The 17,961-nt window shown below is 42.1% G+C and overlaps 1 protein-coding gene across 2 annotated transcripts; it reads left to right on the top strand.

The window, feature by feature from the left end:
• Nucleotides 1-362: 362 nt before the first annotated feature.
• LOC134162156 (histone PARylation factor 1) lies at nucleotides 363-17,518 on the top strand. 2 transcript variants are annotated; one of them, XM_062615815.1, is made up of 8 exons: nucleotides 363-428; nucleotides 10,526-10,685; nucleotides 11,949-12,135; nucleotides 12,618-12,716; nucleotides 13,694-13,844; nucleotides 14,559-14,646; nucleotides 15,247-15,419; nucleotides 17,287-17,518. In XM_062615815.1, exons 1-8 carry the CDS (start codon nucleotides 426-428, stop codon nucleotides 17,416-17,418), a joined length of 993 nt encoding a protein of 330 aa, XP_062471799.1. In that variant the 5' UTR covers nucleotides 363-425; the 3' UTR covers nucleotides 17,419-17,518. The 2 variants fall into 2 exon arrangements, with proteins under 2 accessions (XP_062471799.1, XP_062471728.1); XM_062615744.1 differs by lacking the exon at nucleotides 363-428 and adding an exon at nucleotides 8,874-9,002.
• Nucleotides 17,519-17,961: the final 443 nt, after the last annotated feature.

The raw sequence follows: 17,961 nt of genomic DNA, 5'->3' as shown, positions 1-17,961 counted from the left end.
AGGAAATTCTACACTTATCACTTCTAATAGGCAACAACAACAAAAAAAAAAAAAAGATAGGGTAAATAAAAAAAAACAGAAACAAGTAAGGGGAAAACATGGAAATTATGCAGGAAAAAAGCAACTATGTCAAGTTATACTACATTTTGGGGGGCACTACAAATTCCTTAAGCTACGTCCTGCTGAACAATTCAAAACCTTAAACCTACTTTTCCCAGTTATACCTGCTGAAAACTGGAAGCAGAAATGCAGGTGTTAAATGGTCAGGTAGCAGGTACAGCTGAGACCCTGCAACTCATCAGCCAATGCTGACACCTTAGTAAGAGCATATCTACATCAGAGCACAAGCCTATTAAGAAGAAGTCACACAGCTTTTACCGCAGAGTCACAAGCTTCAGTACACATTGGATTTTTTCTCTCTTACAATGGTAAGCTTTTTCATTTAGAGTTGCTTGGGTTTTTAATCTGCTGGGATGTCTAATTTTTAAGAGGTTTTATTCCGTTTTGCTCTGAGAACAGTGGAAAAATTGAGAGCTTTGTCTAACAATAGCTGGTGTATTTATCTTTTTGCTAAGCAATAGCTGCTGACTGGTAGTGGTACTAGCTGGGCTGTGTTGAGATGGAGTGCTGGTTGGACTTCTTTATGAACTATGAAAAAATATTTCGGCTGTGAGGGAGCTGAATGGTAAGAGCTGGGTTATGTGGCTAAAGTGTAGCAACTGGCTCTAAATATAACATAAAAATGTCTTGTTCACTGAAATTATTTTGTAACTAGTGTTCTTAAGCTTTAAAAGTATCTTAAAAATAGAAAATGCTAACCATCAAGTAGTATTTTTAGTGTAAATACAGAATAAGAAGCAAAACGAGTGAAGAGAGAACCACCGCCCTGTAGTTCAGTGATGCAAGTTGGAGAGTCTGTTTGTTGCAAGTGTTGAAATTGATGATAAACATAAGATAGTTGCTGGTCTTTGAACTAGAAAACTGATTTCTCTGGATGTGGAGAGTTGTATCTATGCAATACCTGATGAGACTCTTATCTTGGCTTTTTGTGTGGTAGTATTTGGTGATTTTTGGTAGCGGTGTGAGGGTTTTTTTTTGGTGGGTTGTTGTTTGATTTGTTTTTTTTTGCTAACTGGAGATCTTTTTTTAAATGCTTTTTCTTATTTTGGAATTTGGGGGGGCACAGAGGTATTTTTTCTAGGGTCATCTTGGCTAGCTCATACTAATTGTTAAACTTGGGAGTCCCTGTAAGGGGTGGCACATTAGCTTTCAGGACAGAGGCAAAGCATGTGTATTTTTTTGCCAGTACTTTATGGAAAACAAAACGAAAACCCAAACCAAACCAAAAAACCCACCAGAACCTAAAAAACCCCCACAACAAAACAAAAATCCACCACAAAAAAAAAAAACACACACAAAACACACAAAAAAACAAACCAAAACAAAACACCCCAAACAAACCAACACTTAGAAGTTTATACTGCGCTGGTAATAAAGTTGGTGGCTTGCAAAGCTGGCATACTGCTACAGGTAGATGACGAAATGCAGTGATTAGGGATATTCATGAGTATACTGAAACTAAGAGCAATGGGTGTTTGTGGCTTGTGGAAAGTAGTACATACCAGCAAAGACTAAGCTTAATTTTACAACAGGAAACACTAATGATGCTAAAGAGAAAATCCTATTGTGAAAGCAGCATTCATTATTTCTTGGGGCTGTTAACCTTTTGTTTGCTTTTTTGGTTTTAGTTTGGTTTGTTGTTTTTTTTTCTTTTTTTGGGGGGGTGTTTTGTTAGTGTTGATACTAGAGCTGTGTAAATTACTTACATATATTTTGCAAATCTGTACAAAAAAATTTGGGCCTTAGAGAACTGATGTTGACTAAAACATGAGTAAGAAATATACTTGCTTCTTGAAGCTGAAGACGCATTTAAGTCTCTTGTGGTGTGAAGTCCTGGTCTTTTAGACATGCTACATTTGCAGCTTCCCAGCGGAGTCTTTAGTAATTCAGTTACTGTATTAGGGGCAAATTCAGCTGTGATGTGAAAGCAGCAGCAAGCTCTGGGCTGCAGCAGAATTAGTCATGCTTATAGACAGAAAGCTAACTTATTTGGGAACAGACTGTGCTAATGCAACACAGCTCTAGGCACTGAAGCTGTTAGCTGAGAATGGCACAGTGAGAATACACCAGGTTGTGTTACTAGCTAGAAGTCAACAGCAGAAACCTACTGTACTGTTGCACAAGAAGCCATATGGAGTGGAAACAACCAAGTAGATCTGAGGGAAAAGCCTTAAATATGAGCACAAGTCCAAAGTCAATGTTATAAATCTTGGACGCAGCACTAAAGTATGCTAACCCCAGCTTTTGTTCCTTTAAATACTTCACGCTTGCTGGGGTGTCCAGAAAAATGCAAAAAGATATGTTTCTTACGGAAGCTGCTAAATATAATTGGATTTTTCACCCTAAACCATGTACCAAATACTCATATTTGGGGACTCTCACAGCAGTAATGACTAAAAAAGTTACTATTTGAGAATGGTTTACCTGTGAATGTAAACTGCTTCCTCTCAGGAAGTTAAAATACAAAAATGGATTTACCCTGTTCCTAGAGGAGTCTTGCCAGTCAGTCAGTTATAGCCAGCAAGTCTCTGTTTCTAAAGACCAGATAATAGGAGTATGATCAAATTGCACAACTTTAGACCCTGAGGAAAAAAGAGAGAAGGAATTAAACTGAGTTGCTTGCATACTGACTCACTGTAGCCTAAGCTGACATGACTCAGAGCCACTGTTTTCCACCCCTCTCACCCCACTGTCTGTTGGGGGAGGAAACCAAGGCATATATACTAAATGAAATGTTAATGTCATCAGTCAACACTGGGTGAATGCATATTGTTTCATTATTTGTACTGACTGTCACCCTAACATCTGGTGAGAGCAGAATGTGAATTGTTCTATATGCTAGGACAAAGCCTCGCTGTTACACTGCTTTTATTTTTCTGTATTGGACCAAATTGGGGTTTTTTCCGCTTATTGCCTCCAGTGGCACCCATTTGACTGTACATGCTTTCATGTGCCTTGTCTGTATGCTGTATTTTGTACATATACAGGGAAGGTTTTAAGGTTAAAAATGGCAGATTAAAAGAAGCATGATACCCATAAATGACAAAAAAAAAAACATAACTAGAAAAATTAATCTTGTACCTAGATTACCTGACTCAAAGAACTATCCTACCGGAAGTAAAACTGGATTAGACCTACTAACTCAAAGGTTCTGCTTTTGTTGGGGGAAAACACTTTTGGAGAGGTGTTCACACTAGCAGTCCCTTAGAGGAGTAAAGTCTTCCAGGAAGACTCTAACTTCCTGGGATAATACATTCAGCTGAACTGTGCCTCACTGCTCCTTTGAACATAAACAGTTGTGCTTCCAAGTAAGCTAGGCAACTTGCAGTATTACAGGCTTATGGCTAATGTAACTGGTAGGTACAGCAAATGGTCCTATATAAATCACAGTTCTGTACAACTGCAGGACTAACAAGTAATTTAAATGGAAAATAGCACAGATATTCTGTGTTCCAAGCCCTAATTTATGTGGGAAGGATGATTTCCCTATAATCAAAATGGAGCAGAAAGAACTAAGTTTGGCTTTCAGTAAAGTACTATTGCCACCTTAAATTAATAGTCTACTGCTAGCTGCCAGATCTAAACAGTGGTTCAAAATGCTGGATTACAGCAGTACCAAGCTGTGAGTTTGCATTCTTGTCAAGAGCAGCTATTGCAAGGCTCACTGAATTAATGCCAAAATAATATTAATCTCTATAGTAATACACATAACTAACTACAAGTGCTTTCACAGCAAGACTACTGTGCATCTTCACTCATATTCTGTTTTAAACATTCACAGTAAAAGCAACCTGGAGCCTCCAGGATTCCTCAGGAAATATGTCCTGCAGTATCCTGATAAGCTTTTTTTTTCCAGTGACATTACTTTTCCTCCACCACCTCCTACTGTACTTTCTTCTTACATCCATCCTGATGTATATAGCCTACCCTGTAGAACTGCAAGGGGAGCTGGCGGGGATCCAGGACAACCTGTCAGCACAGGCAGCAATGAGGTGGTGACTCAGCAGAGGCACTGTGTGTCTTTGCGGTCTGCTGCAGCACTACTCACTCCCAGCCTTCCTGGAGGCAAATCTTGTCTTTGACACTGCATGTGTCCACAGCTTCCACTCGTCCTTATTTCGGTGGAAGGGAGAATGTGTCCTCCTCTGAACCTGAAAACACAGAACTGCCCTACAGAGGCTAATAACCCAAGGAACAGAAGCCTTGTGTGATTTGAGAATTATTTAAGGCTTAACCTGAGAAGACTGCTGGCAGTTTTTTAAAGCAACTCGTTAAGACTCAGATCTTCACTTAAAGTGCAGTATAAAAACTGTTTTAAAACAGCATCATTTCACTGCATTTGTGCCAAACTGAATTCTGTACAACCCAGCATAACAGCTGACACATACAAAAACACATTTGCTACACATGCTGGGATTACTTAGAGTAAGATTAAATTATCTGGTGTTCAGAAACAAGCTGTCTACTTTTAAAGGGGTTATACTGAATGGTATAAAAGGACATCAATGTGGACAGTCATGTATTATGATACTATTCGGTTTGCCTTCGTTCTTCAACTGCCTTTTTAACGACAAGAATTTAAATGGCTCCCTCTTGCGGCAAGAAAAATGCAGCATCATGATCTTCGGCAAAAATTAGTTGAAGAGAAAATAGGAATTTATATATTTACAGTTACCTTTCAGTTGCATATGCAGCAGGGTAGGGAAAAATAGAACCGACTGCACCCCATCATACTTGTTAATGCAAAGTAGACTTTACTGTGTCTCGCAGAGATCTGTCCTTATGTCTAAGTCTCTGGAATCTCTCAGCACAGAATATCTGGATTGCATAGCTTAGTTTTATTTCTGATGGTTTTCCACATGTGAAAAAAACAAATCTGAACTTTGTAAGGGGTGGGAGGAAAACAATCAACTCTGGAGGAAGGCTATGAGCACAACAGTCAGTGAATGGCAGTGAGGAAGCATAAACTGAATTTCAACAACCTTGCAAGTCTTTCTTCCTTCTCTTTGGTATCTACTAGCCAATAAAGCTTTCACTTGGGCTTTTAAGTCATGAAGGCTTTCTTCACAAAAATTAATAGCTATAAAACTCTGAAATTAAGAACTGAGACTTTGTCATAGTATGGGGCATACTTTGGTAACTTTGGATATAAAGCCATAATCTTGGAAACTGACACACTAAGGTTTTGGTGACCTCAAGGGGCAAATTAAATGTGTACACAAGATGTAACCACCATAGCAGCTGAGAAAGCAGGTCTGAAAAGCTTTGTTTCAAGACAACAGACTCCAGATCTGTGGTTTCTCATAAAATCTGTTACTATAAAGATGTAAATTAAAAAGAAAAAAGGTAATTTTTCTTAGTAGGACTAATCATATGGACAGCTTTAAAGCTTGATAAAGCTACTTGGCCGATTAATCTCTTGAGAGAATCTCCTTTTATCCTGATTCAGAAGGCTGACGGTACAGACACAGGAGGCAATGTTTACTGGTTGGAAGGAGGCTTTAAACTACTGTATTGTAAACTCTGCTTCAGTTGCTTACCTTTTGTCATAAAGTCTTCCATGTTACAGCCTTACTGGTTGTTAATAGAATGAATGATGGTATGACTACCGATATCAAATTACATATGCTTTTGAAATCTAGGACTTGAAAAGTGAGAACAAATTATTTGGAGGTAAATGCACACAGGTGGAGTTACTTTTTCACAGAGGAAAAAAATAATATAGCACACTGAATAACCATTCAGAATCTTAGTTTCTCTTCTAAGGACTCGTATAGTGGCACCCCACAGTCTGTTTCCAAATTTCAGTGAACTGATGAGGATGGACTTAAGAGTAAATGAAAGGGTTAAAACCTAACCTGTGTACTTAACCTCAAAATTGCTGAACTGAAAACATCTTATCAGCTGCTACCTGGCACTAGATACATCTAACCTCAAACATGCAAAATTAGTTTTCTGAACATAACCACCATTATGATCTTAATGGAATCAAGCTAACTGCCTCGTATTTCAAGCCTGCCTGGATAGGATGAGGCAACTGACCATTTTATTACCTATTTCTCTCAAAGTACTCATTGCAAAGCTGGTTGGAAGATACCTATGAAAGGATTATAAATTACAGTATATACACATACATATAATATTTTTAAAAGCCCATTTTATCTTAAATATGGCAAAACACTGCTACTCTTAACCAATAATCTAGTGGCTGGGGTACCTGCCTGGGAAGTGTGAGAAACTTGAGTTCCTCAGTTGGAGAGGTTTTAATATCTTCCCCTCCTAGATCTTGTGTCTTTCTCTCCTGGAGTATCACCACACTGCAGGCTCTCTAATAGCTTGTGTGGAGAAAAGAACACACACAAAAAAAAAACAAAACACTAATCAACTGATCAATAAACTTAAAGGAGCTGTCTTCCGTGAAGTTGTAAAGGCACTCCATGTTTGGCTGTTGAGCTTGGACACTGGTACTAAGAATAAACCAACATGAGTATGCTTCTAGTTCACCTGCATTTTGCCAACATAGCTTTGCCTTGTGAGATATCAGCATTCCTAAAATGGGGCGACTACAAGCTTATTTCATGCTTCCATTACTTGTCTCTCAAAGGTGTAACGCAAAATATTTTAAGAAACAAAAGTTGAAGTTTTCAAAGTCGTCCACCAAAAAAAATGTTCTGTTTTCTTACTGACCTAAAATAAAGGAAGAAGCTGTCATGCTGACTTCATTTACTTGTTTTGTAGCAGAAGACTAATGTAGCAGGAACACACACTTGAGACTCTGGGTTAAGGCATGCTTGGGCTATCCTTCCCGTGTCATTTCTAATGATTGTGCAAACGGTTTCTTTCAGTAACCCCTGAGAGAAGGGCATGATAAGCATCTGCAAACCTATAGGTTAATTATGGAATTAACCTCACCTTGCAATAGGGAAAAAGCTTATCCTGAAATAGTAACGGGTGACAGAACTTGGAACTTCTTAACTTTAATACTGAGCTGGGAAATACTGGTGCATTTGGTGTCCATTTGCTGTATTTGCAAATGGTGAACCCATTTGCTGCATGAGGCTGGAATGTGGGTAAATTAAGCTTGGGCATGTAGTAATAATTGTGATGAGGCTAGGGCAGGTATGCCTTCGTTCTAGAAAGCTTTTCACCAAGCTGCTGAGGAAGACGTCATTCCTTCTGGTCCCATTTTGTCTAGCCTCTAGTACAGTTAAGGTACTAGAAATCATGGAGTGAGACAAATACTGGAAAACATTTTCGCAAAGAAACCTCAGGGCACTACTTCTCATGCTTTTCAGGAAGAAAATTAGGCGTGGGGTTTCTGAGTGAGCTTTAGTACCTCATTTCTGTTTAACCTCAGGTGCTGAAACATAATCCATCCCTTAAGGTTTGGATTTGAATCTTAATATTCCTTTGTGCGCATGATTTCAGTAAACAAACAGTTTAATATGTAGATTTAAATAACAGTCCTTCCAGCTGAAGGAGCCCATTTTGTCACTGGTTGTCCTGCATCCACACAGTATCAACCCATGGTTTCTATACCATGTCATAGATGCCCTTAAAATTATCAAGCTTTTGTGTTGGTCATATAACTCTCAATGTCAGCAGTGGTTTTCAAGGGCACTATATCTTATTCCTAGACCTAAGCTAATAGTCTATTCTGCAAATATTTACAGCTTTAATGGACTGCAAGATAAAACCACTGAAATTTATGCCATATATACATCTTTGCTGAACACACATTGCATACCAGAAAGAATTCCTGTAGCTTATGCTTCTTTAAACATACCCACTGCAATCCAAGTTAATGAAACAAAAAAATGAAGGTTTATATATAACCAGCTTCCCACTGCCTCCTGTGCTATTGGTGTTCTAGGCCTTTTCCTATGCAAAGCACTTCAGCAGTATACTTAAATTGAAAGGATGTTGCATAATATGATCATGTGCTTTTCTAAACTGAGGAATGTGTCCCTCTTGCTGCATGTTACACACTGCTGCCTCGATTTGCGCACTGGAACAGAAATTACATGATGACATTTTTATATTCCTGGCAGCTGTCAAATGCTGAAGTGCAGGCTGAGAGGCCTGGTTTTTGGTTTGTTTTTTTTTCTCTCCCTCCTTTTCCTGTGTACTGAAAACTACTATTGCTTCCCCTCTTTTGTATATCTTTAGTTCTGAACAATTCCATCTGATCAGGTTAACTTTTTATCAGTGTCTCACCCCAATATACTAACCTAACTTGTATTACAGGAATCTGCACGTATTATGTAATTAGGGTAAAAAAAAAAAAATAATAATCCAGTCTTGAAAGCGTTTATGGGCAGTCCTGAGGTGACCTAGCCTAGCACTGAGGACACGCGGCTGCTAGGTCCCAGGGCTTATCTCTATCACACACCTCCCGCCATAGCCGTGTCCGCCATCGAGAGCTAACCGCGTTCCTTTTCTCCCCACCTCACTCCCCCCTCAGACGCTGTGGTGCCTCCTCTGGCCCGGGGCTAACCAGCCGACGGGATACCGCTGTACCCCCCACTAACCCTCTTCCTCTTGCTCGCAGCTCCGTGCAGGCGCTGATGCCTAGATACAGAGCTGCGCACCGCCGTTGTAACGGCGCTTATTCACCTTGCAGCAAGGTGTCTCGGGGACACAGAGAAACGCTGTGCCTCACCGTCGACCCGTTCCCACCACAGCCCAGCCGCGGACGTTAACGGCCCGCTGCGCCACCGACCGGGCGTGCGCCCCCTCCTCACCGCTCTGCGCACGCGCGGAGTCGCGGGACACGACCTCGGAAGCGGCGGGGCGGGCGCGCGCGCTATGCGGTCGGCGGGAGCATGACAGGTGGCGGGAAGCGGCGGCCGCGCGGCGCGGCGGGCCCGGCCGGAGAGCAGGTGGCCGTTAGCGGGAGGGCGCAGGGCGGGGGTGGCTTGAGGCGGGGCGGTTGCTGAGGAGGCCGAGCCGGAGGTGACCCCGGGGCTGGGGGCTTGCTCCAAGGCCTGCATGGGGCCGGGCGCTTTGTGAGAGCGCCGGGCCTGTGCCTCCTTGCCCCTCGTTCTAGTGAGCCCCGTAGTCTGCGGAAAGGCCCGGAGCCCTTCGTTCTCCGACGCGGGAGGCTCGCCTCTATACCCGGGCTTCTCGCCCACCGCGGCGTCCCAGGTGCGCTGTAAACAGCGACAGCCTCAGTGTCCAGGGTGACCGCGGCAGGAAACGGGTGCTGCTGGTGTAGTTACCTATCTGATGGCAGCCTGCTTCGGAGGTGAAACGTACCTCATTGTACTGCCCTAGCAAGAGAAAAGAATCCTTGCTTTTCTTCATCATGTTCTTTAAACCAAGGGCAGAATGAGTACTACCAGTTCTTGGAGCCTTACATGGGATGAGTAGTTGAGGTTACCACTGGTGTGTGTGCCTGGATGGATCATTTCCTAGCATGTTCATGTTACATCACTTGTTTTAAAACAAGTTAAACCTACAATTACTTTTAAGAGGCTATGCTGTAGATTAGATGCTGAATTGAGTAGTCCAGATAGTGCAGACTTGGAATATTTTTGTAGTGTCATTTAACCAGATGTGCCAGAACAGTATCCCTACTTCCAGCTCTCTGTAAAACACGTGGGTTTATTGGATGCAAGTTGCCGTGTGATTGGAAACGGTCCTTTCAAAGTCATGTAGAACTTAGATGAAACTTTGGTATTGCTTAGGCCTTTGCTTGAATAACTAACTGAAGAATGGGGCTGACTGAAGAATAGGGTTGTAAATAAGTAACTTCAAGGACGTTAGGCTTTGTTAGCAACTATAGAGAAAAGGAAATTACTAAAATAAGCTTTGGCAGAACCGCCTGGTGATTACTGCTATGACTGATATGACAGCGATCCTAAAACGAAGTGATGAAGAAATAACAACCAGGGGTCCCAAAGCCTACTGCCGCATTTTAGTGTGCATGCAGGAGGGCTTCTCTAAAAGTATGATGTAATGTATGTAATTTCATGAATATGTATGTTTAAGGACAATATAATCACAGCCTGGTTGATGCTTGGAAGAGACACACTTGGAGGAACTATCCCCCATGTCTCCCGGCGTCCCAATAAAAACCTGCTTGTCAACTTAAAACTTTGTTGGCGAGTTCCTGGAGATTTCCCCGAATCACTAATAAAAGTGCTTCTGTTGATTATACTGGCCCATTAATATCAAAGTAGCAGTTGGCAGTGTTTAGTGCATGTTTCCAGATAATGCACTTTTGAGGGAATCTGTCCAAAACAGATGTTCTAATCAGTACATAAATGGTTTTAAGTAACAAGTGTGACTTAATGCTCTTAATCATTGTTCCTTTTTTAATACAGAAGCTTTGTAAAATCCTGTGGTAGAACTGACAGAAAGCAACTAAATAACTTTGGGTTTGTTGATTTTTAAACCGCAGTGTGAAAAAAATGGAGATATCAAGAAGAGAAGGTCAAATCAGGCAGATACCGCTGACAGTCTTCATCAAGAAGCAGAAACATGTTACCGGCTTACGCTGCCTGAAGATTTCTACCAGTTTTGGAGGTTTTGTGAGGAACTAGATCCTGAGAAACCAAGTGGTGGGTTTTGAAATATTTTTTTTTCATTTTCTGACTCTCATTCTCAAAACCAGTCTGAAGACAGGCCAGCTGGAGGTGCTCAGATGCTTTCTAATCACAGAATCACAGACTGGTTTGGCTTGGAAGGGACCTTAAAGATCATCTAGTTCCAACCCCCTGCCATGGGCAGAGACACCTTCCACTTGACCAGGTTGCTCCAAGCTGCATCCAGCCTGGCCTTGAACACTGCCAGGGATGGGGCAACCACATGTTCTAGTGTCCCACCACTCTTACAGCAAAGAACTCCTAATGTCTAATGTGTATCTCCCCTCTTTCAGGTTAAAAACATTCCCACTTGTCCTGTCACCATATGCACTTGTAAAAAGTCCCTCTCCAGATTTCTTGTAGGCCTCCTTTAAGTACTAGCAGGCTGCTCTAAGGTCTCCCCAGAGCCTTCTCTTCTGCAATCTGGAAAAGCCCAACTCTTGCAGCCTGTCCTCATAGGAGAGGTCCTCCAGCCCTCTGAGCATTCTTGTGGCCTCCTCTGGACTCACTTGAGCCACTCCACCTTACACTTGTGTTTGGGGGCCCAAGAACTGTACACAGTGCTTCAGGTGGGGTCTCATGACAGCAGAGTAGAGGGGCAGAATCGCCTCCCTCGACCTGCTGGTCACGCTCCTTTTGCTGCAGCCCAGCACACAGTTGGCTTTCTGGCCTGTGAGCACACACATCAGTTCATGTTGAGCTTTTTGTCAACCATCACCCCCAAGTCTTTCTCCTCAGGGCTGCCCTGTCCCTTTCACCCCAGCCTGTAATTGTTACTGGGGGTTGCCCTGACCCAGCTCAAGACCTTGCACTTGTCCTTCTTGAGCCTGATGAGGTTCACATGGGCCCACTTCTTGAGTTTGTCCAGGTCTCTCTGCATGACATCCCTGCTCTCCAGCATGTCCACTGCACCACACAGCTTGGTGTTTTCAGCAAACTTGCTGAAGGTGCACTCAGTCCCACTGTTTCTGTCATTGATGAGATATTAAGTATCTACAGACCCCTGAGGGACACCATTTGTCACTGATCTCTATCTGGACACTGAGCCATTAAACACTACTTCTGAGGAGTGTAACAACTGAACTCTTAATCTAAGTAGAAGCATGTCTCAGCTTTCCTTGTCTGCAAAACAGAATGTTTTTTCAGATTTCTGGAAGGTTTTGATACCTTGGTGACATAGGCCTTCGGTTTAGGTATGCACCCACCAGAAAGTGAACCACTTCATGCTTTGCTTTTCAGATGCACTTGTGTCAAGTGTTGGACTTAGGCTAGTTGGGCCATATGATATTCTTGCTGGAAAACACAAAAAGGCAAAATCAGCAAATCTGGACTTCAATCTTCATTGGAGATTCTTCTATGATCCCCCAGAATTCCAGACTATACTTGTTGCGGATAGCAAAACACAGTATCACATGGGATATTTCAGGTATTTATATATGCTCTTGCTGGTGTTTTTAGGTCTAGCTTTTTTTCCTCTTTTTTTTTTTTCCACAAGACAAGATTTTAGGGTTTTGCACTATGACCAAACAATTTCTCTCTCCTGTAGGATATTAACACATGGGTTGGTATCATGTAGTAAAAAGGATCACAGATACTGGAGTTGAAGACTAGATTTAAATATTTATTGAACTAGCCCCTAACCCTCATTAACCTTTAACTCTTGCCATGATACCTAGGAAGTAAAAGTCAAACCTTATAATATAAGGGGAATGTGTGTTCTCTCTGCAAATATTGATACAAGTTCCTTTCAAAGCCATGCTGTAAGGCTTTAGGGCTTTAGATCTAAGGGTGTTTGATGTTAGGTTTCTGAATGAGACGGCAGCATGGTGAGGAGACAAATTAATCCCACTTCGAAATATGAGAAGTGGACACAACTTGACTATTTGTGTGGGTTTTTTTCATAAATAGGGATGTTCCAGATGAGCTTCCAGTGTGGGTTGGTGCAAATGAAGCTAAGAAGAGCTGTGTGATTTCACAAGTTGGTGATAATGTCTTTGCTGCAGTCAAGTAAGGTTTTTTGTTTGTTTTTTTTTAAAGGGTAGAGTGAAAGAGAAACTATTAATTGGGACACAAGAATAATGCAGCTAACCTATTATATATCTTTCTCAAGAAATCCTCACTCTTCTGCTCATGCTGGCAAGTCCTAAGATACTCTCAAAAGCATTAATAGGCTTCTATAACTTGTTTTTACAAATACGTTCATTATCTCATTCTTTACATATATTGGCAAGGATATGCTCTATAGGAAAAAAAATTGCCCACCAGGTGTGTTCAAATATTTTGTAAGTAGAAAGAGCATCTCAAACAGTGGTGAAGGAAACCTGGCTATTGTACTAAATGAGTATCTTGTAGCTGTTGTTCTTGCCTACATAAAAATATGTAATTTTCATATATAATGAGTAGCTACAAGAAGTACCATTTCTGACCTGGGGCAGGGTAACATTTATGTGGGCATGTAATTCAGTATGATTCATGAAGGTTTAAGTGGTCCTGCATCATGAATGTAAACGAGATTTCATCAACTGTCAGTAAAAAAAATGGAAAGCTAAGGACAGATGTGTCAGTAACTGAAGAATAGCTTCTGCAGAAGAACCCGTGGGTACAGCAGAGTTAAATGAGGACATTTGTTTTGAAAGCACCATTGGTGAACCTCATTAAATATGTATTTGTGTGTGTGACTTGGATGACAAAACTGAAGCAGCAAATTGAGTTCTTAAGATAGTAAGATGAACAGCCACTGACTTCAGGAGAATCTTCAGCACCTGCAGATTGCATGAACTGTATTGTAATGCAAAAAAGGTGGGAAATGCCAAAGTACCATCTGTGACAAACTTGTTTTTAAGAGGCTTGCATTCCCAAGTCCGTGTGTATAAATAAACCCATGACTGCCGATCTTCATTATAAGATTTGGAGGTTTAGTGATTAGAAGGCTATATGTTTGTTTTCTGTTAAGCTCTTTTAAGATGTGTTTCTTCTGTTTGCAGATTATTTTTGTCAAAGAAACTTAAGGAAGTGACTGATAAAAAGAAAACTGCTATTTTGAAAGACATAGATGAAAAACTAACAAGAACAGCAAAAGAGCTGGGTTATTCTCTGGAACAAAAAACAGTGAAGATGAAACAGAGAGATAAGAAAGTATGACTTTCCTCATCCACTGGAGAGAATTAAGTTCTGTTACACTTCTTAATTTACTTGCTTGTTTCTTTTATTTACTTCTTTATTCAATTCCTTCTAGTCAATAGGGATGCTTTGTTTAGGAATTTCCAGGGCTAATCAGCGCTTTCAAACTTTGAGAAAGGGGAGATCAATACAAGTGTTGCAAATAATAGGATTAAATCGGAACACTTTATTCTTGTAAACCATAGCTTGGCATTCCCATTAAAACAAAAGCCAGGGATATAATAAAAGAAAACTATAACAAAGGGGGAGCATGGAGAAAACTGCTTTGAAGTGAATATTCTTGTAAACAGTTGGGTTGGATCTGTTGGAAGCAGAACCATTAAGGATGATATGGATAACAGAGGTTTTTACATACTTGTCAGAAATAATTATAGTAGGAAGTGACTAAATAACGATAGTATGGTACTACACAGGTGACTACAAGGATTTCTAGATTTCAGGATGTGACTGAAATGGAGTTTGCAGTTCTTTTAAACTTCAGTACTCAAAAGTAACTTCCATGCAAATTAAAGAATTCCAGGACATAAAATTAACTTCATGTCGTGAAGACTGGACACTGTGTTTAGGTTTGACCACCAGCAGTCAGGTGTTAATGCTGTTTAGTAAGGTGAGAAGTTTTATGTCACATTTTTAACTTAGAGCACTGTATCCCATTTCCTGTCTCTTTAGGTGGTGACCAAAGCATTTCACGGAGCAGGCCTAGTTGTTCCTGTAGACAAAAATGATGTTGGATACAGAGAACTTCCTGAAACAAATGGTAAATATCTTGGTTACTCTATTCTTTGCTTTACTGAACAAGCCTCAGTCATAAAGCTACTATGAAAAAACAAAACTGCATTCATATTTCCTCCTGGAAAGAATATGAGTGATTGGAATAAAAAGCAGAAGTCTTAATGCTTTGAGTTCAGGTATGATTTTTTTTGTTTGTTTTTAAATGACTCAGACGGCAATCAACGAACCATGCTAAATCTAAAATAATAATTCCTGAAGGAGTAGTTTAGATGCCTTTCTCTTTTGTGTTGGCACAGCCATGCAGGAAGTAGATCCAAAAAACAGGGATTTGTGGATGTGTTTCTCATCCTCTCCTCCCAGTGTTCTAACCGGAATCAGTTCCTTCACACAAGTTCACCACACAAAAGCTTGTCTCTGTTATGGGAAACTGGGACGGGTGGGCATAGGGCAAGAATGAGCAGCGAAGGAAAGGGGGGGAAAGCCCTTTTACCAGCAACTCAGGGTGTGCCGAATTGGATGTCATGTAAGTATGACACACAGGTATGTTTTTCCCACAAAATACCTCTGTGCAACATTAAATTTCTCTCTCTAAACATCTAAATATTTCTGCTTTTGTGTTTTGCAGCTAATCTGAGGAGAATTTGTAAGGCCATTGTTGACGCTTCTAGCGATGAAGAGAGGCTGAAGGCCTTTGCACCCATTCAGGAAATGCTGACCTTTGTTCAGTTTGCTAATGATGAATGTGACTATGGGATGGGCTATGAACTGGGTATAGACCTGTTCTGCTATGGATCACATGTGAGTACCACAGCAATCCTATGTGACAAAATTACCTGGTGGTTTGTGCATGGACTGGGAGTTGTTTTGTGTTGTAGATCTTGATTCCCAACTCTATTGCATGATTGTCCCCAAGAATCATGGAAGTCTACAAGAATACTCTTGATTTGTGAAGACTGTTTAAAAAGTCACACTTAGGAGATCATACCATGTTAAATTTAAAATTGCTTGTATGAAAGCACAATCTTGCAATTCACAAGCATTTAAACAGCATTTAATTGTTGTGATTTGATGTAAGACAATGAGTTCTCATTTGAGTCCTACAAGTGCAGAATGTTTGACCCAGAGACATTGACTAACTGTAGCCTCCTGTCCCCAGCTGCTTGTGTAGGCACGAGTGCTATATTCAGCTAGGTCAGGAAACAGACTGATGTGTGTAGTAACCCCAGCTGGATGAATCTGAACCTCAGCCAGCTGCTTGGCTCCAGGGAGAGTTGTATATGGCTGTGTAAGAGACCTCCCAGTGTGTGTCTTGTTCTGGCTCTGTTGGCAACAAATGTCATAAATACGCTGATGGATTTACCAGCACTTAGTCACATGTAGAAATTACACTTAACACTTTTTGTGTGTGATTAGCCACTGCCCTAATGAAAAGGGTCATGCCTGTAATAAATCCGTAGCTAGGAAATAATGTACAAAGAAGCTTCAGCATCAGTGTGGAAGAATGGCTGGTCATAGAAAAACCTGTGAAGAAGAGCTGCTTTTAATAAAAACATCATTGGCTAAGGGCTGCTCCAAAGTATCATGTGGAAAGGTGAAAACCTCGAAGTACTAAATGTAGGCCCAAAAAAAAGCTGTCCTAAACACCAGTTAAAATACTTAGCCACTGAAACAAAGGAAAATTCTCTGATCTTTCCACACAGTTAAATTACTGATGTGTTTCTTAGGCTTCTTGCCCTGCAGCATTCAAGAATGTGTTTTGTTTTCCTCTGATACCCTACTTATTTTAGACCCTTCAGCAATTTGCTGCTTCTGCTGCTTAATTCCTTTGTACATCTGAAGGGGCAGTGAAGACAACAGTTATTTCAGCTGGCTGAGTAGATGAAGACAAACCCCTGTCTTTGATGCTTTGTGCTTCTCGGCACATGAGATTAAGCAGTGACCAACTCCTGCCATGATAAATTAAGTCTTCACAGTGCTGTGACATATCCTAAGATGTATTTTAGGCAGCGGTTTGAAACAAAAAGCTGTAATTTAGTAACTTTTCTAAAAAGAGAAACCTTCCTTCATTTTCTAGTTTAGTAAACAAAGAAAAAGCAGTGACTTCACACACAGCTTGCAACAGTGGTTTGGCCTGTCTGTAGATACTTTGAGCTTACTGGTTCTGGCTGTTCCCTTGCTTACAGAGCCAGAAGGAACACCCACACTGTAGCTGCAGTGGAAGACATGGGAAAGAACCTCTTCCCCCTCAAATGGGAGATAATAATGGTTACAAGTACAGTAACTATCACAAATTTTAAACACTCTTGTTCACTGGAAGCACTTAAATGGCTCCTGTATGTACCATCCTCATCCCCTTGAGCTGTGGAGTGTGACAGGATGTGGGGCTTTAGTCAGAGGCTGGGCAGCTGTGGGCCTTAATGCTTGTTGTCATCTTGTGTGCTGCTGAAAATGTATGTCCATCTCTCTCTCCCTTGCAGCAGTTGAGGTAACCCAGCTTGACCTTTCTGTGGTGGTTGCTGATGTAGCATGTGTATGTGCTCTGAGTATTGGCTTTGCAGCTGAAGAGTGCAGCTTGCCCCAGGCCCAGCCTGGAGGCTCAGTGCCTGTGGCTGCGAGGGCAGAGCCACTGACCGCCGGCCGCTCTTGTTTTCCCTCTCTCCCGCAGTACTTCCACAAGACGGTGGGTCAGCTGCTGCCCCTGGCCTACACGCTGCTGCAGCGGAGCCTGTTTGCCGAGATCATTCAGTCGCACTTGGCCAACCGGCGGGAGGAGCCGCTGGACCAGCTCGCTCCCTGACCCGGGCGGCCGCCTTCTTTGTGTCCCTGTCCGTGTGTCCGTCCGTGCTCTTCTGTACGGCGCGGCCGCGCCCCGCGGTCAGTAAAGCTTTCCGAAGGCAGGCTGCTCCCTGTGCTGCTCTGAGCGCCGCGGGGTCAGGCCACGGCGGTGGCGCACCGTGCGCATGCGCGGAGGGCAGGAGGCGGGGAGGAACATGGTGCAGGGCAGCGCTGGGGCACCCGCCCGCGAGCAGGGGCGCTCCACAGCCCCCGGCTGCGGCAGCCTCGGCCCGGAAAAGCGGTGGTGCAAGGAGTGCTCGCTGCTGGCCGTTACGAGGCACGGAACGGGCTTGCCGCTGTTGTTACGTTTCCTAGAGACACGGGGGGGGGCGGTCCTGCCATGCATTGGGTGGATGCGTTGGTGCAGTAGAGTTGCTACCGGCCACTTGAATCCACCCAGCCCCGTTTCTTTGCTACAATTGAAGTCTGCCCCACCAGGCAGGTAAACCTTCAGTTACAGCAGCGTTCCCTTCTGCGTGAAAACAAACTACTAAATCGGCTCCAG

Source organism: Pezoporus occidentalis, unplaced genomic scaffold, assembly GCF_034315485.1.
Source record: "Pezoporus occidentalis ecotype Australia unplaced genomic scaffold, CSIRO_AGI_Poc_V1 ctg1, whole genome shotgun sequence".
Lineage (NCBI taxonomy): Eukaryota > Metazoa > Chordata > Aves > Psittaciformes > Psittacidae > Pezoporus > Pezoporus occidentalis.
This window is presented reverse-complemented; position numbering and strand designations above follow the sequence as displayed.